Below are 9,531 nucleotides of genomic sequence, written 5' to 3' on the forward strand. Positions count from 1 at the left end.
TCTGTGTAAACATTTGAATTTGTGTCAGTTGTATTTCATATACAGTGGACACTTAAAGCCCAGATCTATGCTGGGCGACATTTGTGGAGTTTGGGGTTTTATTCCAACTTCCAACCTGCAATACAGACAGAATAAATATAATATATTTATAGAATATAGAGTAAAGAGGAGATGGGCAATACTCTGCCCAGTTCACATTAATTTCTCAGACAATTCTGAAGGAAAAGACGAACAATAAGCAAACTTAAGTCCGCCAGATATTCTACAGTGAGCAGAATTGGCGCAACCCCTCATTAAAGTGACTGACTTCGGGGCATTTGATGCTGTACTATGCTATAGTTGTTGCTGTTGCTGTTGACAGAACTCATTGTGTGAGGTGTTGCATTGTTCAACTAATTGTGAGTTCATGGAGATAGTGTAAGAATGATGTTGTTAACCCTCAGCATACTCTGCCCCGGGGACCCCTCCAGCTAATCGATCATCCTTCGTGGGAGTCACCCCTCGAGACCCAGGTGGACTCTACCAAGCGCAGGTCAGTATGGTTTACTTCATTGTAAAAGTCGTTTTAGGAAGGATTTAGATGACCCCAAACACCAGAAATTTAGAGATTTCACTGTTCAATATCTGGAAAATTCTGGTATTTTTAGTTCTGTGCCGTGTATTCCCAAATGGAAGTTTCAAAGGTTGAGTTGTAGCTGCTGCTGGCAAACGTCTCTCTAATGCTGCACATAAATGTTTTCAGTAGCAGTGTTTAGTTCAACATGATCAAGAAAGTCTTGGCTTATACTTGTGTGTGAGAGGAACTCTGACTTTGTACATTTCTAAGCTGAGTCGTTGTATTTGTGTTTTAATTGTGTGTCTGTCTCCTTTCCAGTCTTGGTATTTGGGCAACTGAGGGAACTTTGGAGGAAACGTGATTGTCATGACAGTAAACCTCTGGGGGGGGAAAAATAATGTTGTGAAGACATTTCCAGAGGAAAAATATATTAACCTCTGGTCATACATATATATAAATATACGTTGCAATATATTTATATATGTGTAAAGAGACGTCCTGGATGGAAGAAGGATGCTGGGCTCTCTCAGCCGTTTTATATCCCCAGAATGAACTATGCTTTATGACATTACATGTTTGTCACAAATGGCATATTTTCAAAGAAAAGTAACGACTTAATGCAGAGGGTTCATTGGTCCAAATGAACTACAGACCAGAACCAGGCATCAACACATCAGATTCTCAGAAGCCTGAAACTTAACTGTGTCCCCAGGATGAGTCCTGTTTCCCTGGGATGGATGTCAGCCTTGACCCCTGTACCCTGGATCTCGACACTAAGTCAACTACAAGGCCTATATAGACCTCATCCCTCCCTCAACACTTAAAATGCCCCACTCTCCGCTGCAGGTGCTGCTTATAATATATGCAAATAAGCCTCCTTTAATTTCTGAACCGACCAGAAGAGGTTGTTAATATTTAATGTTTATTTGCACTTTTTAAGTATGTTATTGATACATCTGAAGAAAATTACAAGCTGAATAGCGCAGTTTCTTTCACTCTTCCCAACAAAACACAGAGGCTTCATCTTTTTTATTGACAATCATCCACCTGAAATTATTTAGTTGCTTTGCAAGGCTCATGTTTGTAAGACTGTTTGATTGTGCTCTTTGGTAGAAAACAACGATTAATAGTGGAATATAAGAGCTATATTCATGCCTCCTCCTCCACAGCACACAATGCTACAGCTGAAAGCAGGTGTGGAGCAAGGCCCAGTTTTACTATGCCATGTTAGAGTGCATGAGTGGGCCATGACCTCAGTTCCAAACGTACAGTGTTTGACATTGACGTGACTTCCTCAGTAGAATTATCAAAAGGCAAACACATACCTGGATCATGTGGCAGCACAGCCAGCAGTACACTGGCTGCTGAATGTGGCTGAACTGTAGCCTGGTTGTGTAATGTAGTGTGCGTGTGTGTCTGTAGATGATTGTGTATGAGAATGTGATGGTTCCTGCATTTCCACACTCATTCCTGCTTTGAAGAGATGTCCTGTAGTTTCTGTTTGTCTCAAAATGACAGGATCTGTGTTTGTGTGTGGGTGGGTTAGAAAGAGATAAAGCAGGTGCTGCACTATGATTACAGTAAAATAGGTTTCTTTCAAAAGTTATGATGTGGTATGTTGCCAAGCTGGAGGTTTAGCAGACTGTTTTTTGTTTTTGATGAAGTTGTTGATGCTGATGAGCATCTGTGGACAAAATCTGGGTGTGTCGTCTAGCTGTAGAATAAGTGGTGGTCCCTGACAAGGTCTGCTCTGTGTAGTTCAAACCCAACCCAATCTGAACAACGTGTGATGGAACAGCAGCAGTAGGGTTTGATTTGGGATTGGGCTGGGCGACACAGGTGAACAGAAGAACGGTGCTAGAGTTGTTTTCCAGTTTGAAGTGCCAACATCAACAAATTAAGCATTTTAAGCTAGGTCGAGCCCTTGGTTTTCTGTGTAAATGTTGATAGTTTGCATTATTGGTAGTGAGGCAAAGCAGTGTTCTGTTATCGCTGACGTTTCACAGCTTCAGTTATCAAATACATTTCTATAGTGGTCTACTGAAAGGCTTACAAGCTACATTTTAACATTGACTGAAATCTTCAGAAACATTTAAAAAGGTGAAAACACATAATGATGAAAGAAGGAATAAAATTGAGGATCAGATTCTTGAATGCACCTTAAACATCATCAGTTCTGGCAAATAAAATTCATTGTAAACTCTAAAAGAAACAGTAGTAGACATGTGCACCATGGCCCTTTGATAAATCTTACACAATGTCATTTGTGTAAGATAATGTTACATGTTGACAATGTCAAGATTTTTAAGAAGTAATACATTATAGTCTGTGCCATACTTTATTTCTAAGAACTGGTGAGTCTAAAGCAGTCTCCTAAACACTTGTCGGCATATTATTTTTCCGTGGATGTAACGATGTAAAAATGTGTTTTTGATAGTGCAATCTGATTGGATACCACACGAGAAGAGTTTCCGAGTAACCTGTATTATTCACAGGAAATTTTCTGCTGGATTGTTTCTGCAGTCTGTCAGTTTTTTCCACTTGCTTTCTGTGCACAGAGAGTAAGAGAAAACTCCAGACATTGTTCCTTGGTGTAGTTGTTGTAGGCTGTTTCCATGACCCACATTTGTCTCCATCTCCCTGGAAACAAATATTCTTATTGGAAGAACGTTTTTTGTTTTTTTTTTAAAGTGTCCCCACTGCTGTGGTCTAACCAATGACAGTTTTCTTCAAGTCCTATGTTTCAGCACCTTCAATGTGAAATAATAAAATGGATATTGGTTCAAAGAGCCATATATTTTCAGCTTTAACTAGGAAACCCAATACTCCCTAGGATGTAGGTCTGAACACTTTCTGTTCTCAGAAAAGAAAACAGAATCTTGCTTTGTTTCTATGGAAAACTCACCCGAGGACATTTTATCATTCAGCAGGACAATGATTCAATTCTATAATATTCACATAGCACCAGTTTACAACAACAGTTTTGTCTTTATATGGTAAGGTAAACATTAGGATATAATACAGAATTAGAGCCTCCTTTTAAGGGAGTAGACACAAATTAAGAACATGCAACATATAACTATACATACTTATTGAGTGAGAAAAAGGGGAGAGGAGAAGTGCATGTGCCCCAGCAGCATTTAGCAATTTGAATTTGTCATGTGGCTCAACAGCACTAAAACTGGCTCAGTAGGTAAAATAAATGTTTGCAGTGTGTTCTAATAATAGTACGTAAGGGAAGCATATATAATGTAGGTACTGGTCCCAGTACAGAATCTAATGGAACTTCATGACTGACTTTTTTGCGTGAGGAAGTTTTGTTTACGTGATTAATTCTGAACCCCTAAGCTTGTGGCACTGTGTATTTAAAAGGGTTTGTGCTCAGACCTGCTCGAGTTAAAGCAGAGGCTTTAAAGTGAATGTGCTGAAGTTCAACAGCTGAAGAAGATCGAAAATTGCTTCACTGGGCTTCCAGTGAACTGTTAGCAAAGCAGGTGGTATAGTCACTGGAAATATTGGACCCAGGATTTCCAGTGATATTTCCAGTTTTGATCATGCAAGATATTATTTTGTACAGGAAGCAAACATCTGTGGGATCATGCAAACGCCTTGCACCAAAATGCACCAAGCAGCAGAAAAAGACAGCAGTTCACAGATATGGACAGGCTTCACGTGTGTGTTTGTACAGCAATTCGGACAAAAAACAGAAATTCCATTTCAACATTTTCCTTCTGTTTCTCCTGCCTCCTGTTGTCTTTACATTTATAAATGCTTGTGTGAGTTACTATGGGAATGAGCATGAATGATCAATTTCTAAGGAATCTTACTTGGACGTGTCCCCATATAATTTGAATCTTATATCGTGAAATTTGATTTGATCTTTCGTCTGTTTTCTGTCAGGCCACACCTAAAATGTACTTTACCTTGCATTAGAGCAGAGATGTCGGTGTATTTCCTTTTTCTTTCCCATGGTTTGGGGGCTATAGCTAAGTTAATTTAGTGCCTACAAGGGATCAATGACATGGACAGAAAGTGTTGATATGAACTGGATTTTAGTTTAAGGTTCAGTTAAAGTTGTCTTAAAGCTGATGTATATTGCATGGTGCTGTCCTGGTCGCTGTGCTGACCTAACCAATGCATGGCTCAACTTGATAATACCTCTCCATCTCTGTCTTGCTCTTCCTCATCCTTCTTTTCCTCCCTCTGTTCTGCAGACTACATCAGAGGGAAGTGGATGGAAGGCTATATGTTTCTTTGAATTTAATAATAGCTCTGTTGTTAAACTTTTGCACGATATTTCGTAAAACACATTATGTGCCTTGCCTTTAGTTAAAGAACAGTAATATTTTATGGAAACATGATCATATGTTTCACGGTACAAAAAAGCTGCATGTGTGATTACTCGACATTAACCAGTGTAGCAAGTGCACATTTTTTGGTTGTGGTGGTGCGCCACCTGAGATAGTAACTTACGGCTAAGCTCTATGAAAATTTCCACTAGCTGTTTATCATCTACTCTGTTATCCTAAAGATAGAGCAATTTTTACAGTGTGAAAGAAGTGTGTGAAACTTTGCGGAAATATGCTCTTTTTACTGTCGTATGAAGAAAACAACTTTGTTCCCTAAATAATATACATTTGGTTGCAATTAAGGTAGCTCAGCTGTTATATCATGACCTACTGAAAGTGTGAACTTGGTCTGTATGGCCCAGTGACGCAGGCCTGGAGATCAGTTGGCTACCATCTGGCAACTACACATGAGAAAAACGTGTCCTTGGCTACTCCAAGTGGTAGTGAAAAGTGCCACACAAACCAGAAATGGACAACCTGTGCCGTCCAACTAAAAGTTTTGCCTTTTACAGCTGGTTGGCTGAAGCAGTGAGGCTTAACTTTTACTTTGAAGGCAAATGTCCTGTCTTTTCACTTTGCATAGCAAGTTTTGCTCTTGCGGGTGTAGTGTTTAGAGACAACTTGGCATCTTCCATGCAAACTACTGTGGCAGTCTGCTAGCATGTAAAGCAATCACAAGGAAGTTTTTGATGCAGCACCATCTGTGTGAGCAATTTCACCCAGCAACCACTCGCCATCTGGTTGGGAAATATCCATTTTTCACTGGAAGGTTCCCAGAAGTTGACAGGTCTCGAGGCTGGTGTGACTGAGGCCTAAGTGTGAGAACTGTAGACTGTGATCCAGCCTCCAAGTATATACACCTGCTGTCATATATATCATTTAGGTCCCATGTTTGATTTATTGCAACAAAAACACGTGAACACATGGAAAAGACTGCAGTTCCCAGTATTTTCCCAGTTCCTTTAGACTCTGTGGATTTTTCTGGTGTTATCTGAGATACTCAGGTGTTGACTGCACTCATATAGCTGATTGGATTCAGTGGCTGTGCTGTTTAAGGCTGGCGTGTAGGCTGAGGTGTCTGTGGGCTAATGTAAGTGAACATTATTGGTGTTGCTATGTGTAAAGTCACATGCACACATTGTTTGATATTTGCTTAGATATGTGTTATATGAAAATGTGGACACCATTGTGTTGTAGTAGAATGTTTTTTCTGGGCGTGGTTAAATATGGATGGAAGCTTTGATTTGGAAATGACACTTTGCAGAGGCTAAAACATGGGTTGAGAAAGTCAAGTCTGGTGGTAAGTCCTGCCTAAATGTTCGCAATACAAACAAAAGCCATCTTCAAAGGCACTGCTCAGCTCTATCTACTTAACGTTTTATTGTCCCATGTTAGATGCATATAGACACATTTAAAGGTACTTATTGCAGGGAAAAATCTTGTTGGGCTTTAGCTAGTATGGCCACGTATGGTTGCCATGTAATGGAAGCATGTTAAACATGTACAGGTTTAGATTTCAGGGCTTTGCAGCTTTATGACTGGTGATGAGAACACCGTCCAATTGCCTATATGACGACTTTGATCCTGTTACTCAGCATGTGATAAAAGGCCATAAATGACTTTGAGTTAACATTATTTTTACTCATCTTTGCTTTAGGTTATTTTTAGGTTTTCCTTGGGTTATTATTACTTTGCTTTAGAATTATAGTTTTAAACACATCAGTGTGTATAAAAAATATATACAAAAAGCACTTATTAGTTATCAAGATGTATAGAATGTTTAAATCATTTGTGGCTGTCTTACACAGTAAGTGGAAACCATGAAATGGGGAAAATTCTGTCTCTTAGAGAAAAATGTGGACAACAAAGCTGTTTGGTTTGGACGTCAACTGAAGTGAAATGACACAATGCACAACTGCTAAGACTTCACAATCTCCTAAATGTGTCATTGTGATAAAAGAAATGTTGACAGTGATGTCACATGTAGCAATGTTTTTGTAATACATAAATTATGTCCTGAAATATTGAAACTTTTTTATAGGATCGAGCTGTTTGAAATTACACATTGGGCTTGACTAATGAAATGCTTCTTCTTACTGTAGCACCACACTTATAAGAATATGGCCTTATTTTTGCAAGCGTCAATGAAGGTTGAGTCAACAGTTAAAATGTTTAGGTCAAGTACTTGTGTGCAGAAATGGTATACATAGAAAAACAAGGAATCATTTATCCAAATATTTTGGTGAAAATTAAACGAAATAGGACAGTGTTTTCAAAAAAAGCATTCAGTCTTGGACTATGCTGGTCCATCGCTCCTTCAAAAATAAAGGTCTTCACCACTGACACGTCATCCATAATAGGGCAAACACTGACAGAGAGAGAATGGCAGCAACGTGACGCTCTAGCAAGTTAGAAAAGAGCAATATCTGGTCATTTTATTGCACATCAGTTGCACAAACACTTTTACCCGCTGAGTATGGGAGCTTATAGGGCGTGCCCTCAGGTATTAGTTTCTTCACACACAGACCTAAGACTTGTAGCAATACAGCAAGAACCCACCAATCCTGGTCATGTGTACAACTTCAGCAAATCAGAGGATCCTCAGAGACCTCCTGATGGGAATTCCATCAGAAATTATGAGCCAAAGTGTAAAGTGTAATTGTTGCTGCAAGATCATAGATAGAAGCTGAGTGGTAGAAGCTTTAATTGAGGGCTTTATATGGACTTTGATAGTGGCTGTGATTATAAACCTTAAATAACATGTATTTTGGCTTGAATGATATCTAGTAACCTGACTAACCAAAACTGTATGAAGACAGACTGTGTTGCTTGTACGGTTACCAAATCTTTATGTACTTTACTTAATTTACTTAAGCAGAGTATTAACCTATGATGGGTCTGATTACGGTTAAGTTGTGATGAGGCCCACTATTTGCAAACACGTTTTTTCTTCACGCGTATAGGAAATATAGAACTTGCTTTTAGATTTAGTTGCTTTAAAAGTTTCAAATACATTCTTAACAAACACTACAGCCAAAAATGCCCATGCAAAATGTGCAAGTGGTGTACAAAAAACTGTACAAGCTTTGTAGTTGTTCCTTCTCCTCCAGCTGACGACCACGATAGAAGCTCACGCAAACCTTCACCTGTGGAAAGAATGTACGGACAGTTTACTGGCACGTGACTTAAAATCCACATTTTGGATGCAATGCTGTCAGGAAACAGTGTGAACTGTTGATGTGCGTCTTCATTTCTGTTTCCCACCAAACGAAAACCTAACAACAGGATGCCTAAGTAACACACTCACTCTGCTGAGTGGAAGACACATGCCCAGTACTGTTAAGGTGATAGCGTTTCAAGCTTGTGCAGTATGTTTACACAATGTTTGAAATAGAGGTCTATCATAATCATATCATCATATCATAAAATACTGAAATCAAGATCAAATTTATCAAGAATTACAGCTATTAATTAATCATAATTGGCATGTGATGTGTCTTGATATTATGATCTTTTTTTCTTTTGCTATAAAATTCAACTTTAAAGAAAGCGACACACCAGTTCAGGCTCTCATGCAGACACTGTCCTCTTACCGAAAGTGTACAGACATGCAAACTCATCAAGTTCCTCGCTCTATTCAAATAAACCAGCAGGGCAGCAGCAACTGAAAAGTTCTACCAAAAACAATGTCAATAAGCAGTGCCTATCACTTTACTGTTGGAGGTATTTTGTAAGCTGTAGGTGTTGTTTTCAGACCCTACATGGTTTGGTGACAAACAGCGTTGCCCTCACCGGTGCGGGTTCTGAAGTAACAAGCCATACAACAAACCAAAGAGTTGAAGGAAATCTAGAGATAACACTGAGTGTGCATTTTGGGGGACACTAAAGTTCAGAGGTTTTACAGTTTATGGTACTTCATGTTATGCTGTACTACGTTCGGGGCCTACAGCTGTGTTCTATTTTCAGCTTTTATAGGTCACGCGTGAAAAACATTATAAATGCAGCACAAATGTGATGCCACATTACAAAAAGGAGCATCTGTATCAGTTGATTTATCCACTGCAGTGTGCTGTCAGTGCATGGAGGTCTGTATTATCATTATTATGCAGTTATAATAATGTGTCAGTTGTAGTAATCAGCTCTGTGATTTGCTTTCACCCACTGTCTACTATCTCCCCCTGCAAGCTAGTTCGCTTCACCGTCTTTTGTAAGACCCCACCCCCGCGAACACACACACAAACACACAGTGCAGTAAATGCATGCATATTTATTTTGTGCCACAGATACAGACTGGCGTTAACTGAGCGTGGGGTTGACTTGGTTCCCTCTAGATTTTTTTGAAACTCTGTGGTTTAAAGACAAACAAGTGCTGTTTAGGCGGCCACTGTTATTATAGTTCAAATTCAGATAATCAATGTATGTATCCATATATTTCATGTTACACTGCATCACACCAGAGTCCAAACTGCTCGATGATTGTGATTAGCAGGTCATGTTCAGTATTGTGAACAGCTGTTTCTGAGTAAACAGTCGTACTGCAGGTGGTACTTCCTATTTTTTAGTTTCACGGCTGCAGATGATCAGATGTTGAACTGTTTGCTGTATGAGGAACAAAGGGACTGCAGA

At 39.3% G+C, this 9,531-nt stretch overlaps 1 protein-coding gene across 3 annotated transcripts in view; it reads left to right on the forward strand.

Annotated features, from left to right (window-relative positions):
• nfic (nuclear factor I/C) overlaps nt 1-7,167 on the forward strand; it is a 48,160-nt gene extending 40,993 nt beyond the window's left edge. For all 3 annotated transcript variants that reach the window (XM_085137048.1, XM_085137047.1, XM_085137049.1), the window contains exons 12-13: nt 444-532; nt 875-7,167. In XM_085137048.1, the coding sequence (XP_084993174.1) occupies nt 444-532; nt 875-895 (110 nt within the window). In that variant the 3' untranslated portion in view covers nt 896-7,167. The remainder of the gene's footprint in view (nt 1-443; nt 533-874) is intronic.
• The last annotated feature ends 2,364 nt before the right edge of the window (nt 7,168-9,531 follow it).

The sequence above is a fragment of the Neolamprologus multifasciatus genome, chromosome 17, assembly GCF_963576455.1.
Source record: "Neolamprologus multifasciatus chromosome 17, fNeoMul1.2, whole genome shotgun sequence".
Taxonomy (NCBI): Eukaryota; Metazoa; Chordata; class Actinopteri; order Cichliformes; family Cichlidae; genus Neolamprologus; species Neolamprologus multifasciatus.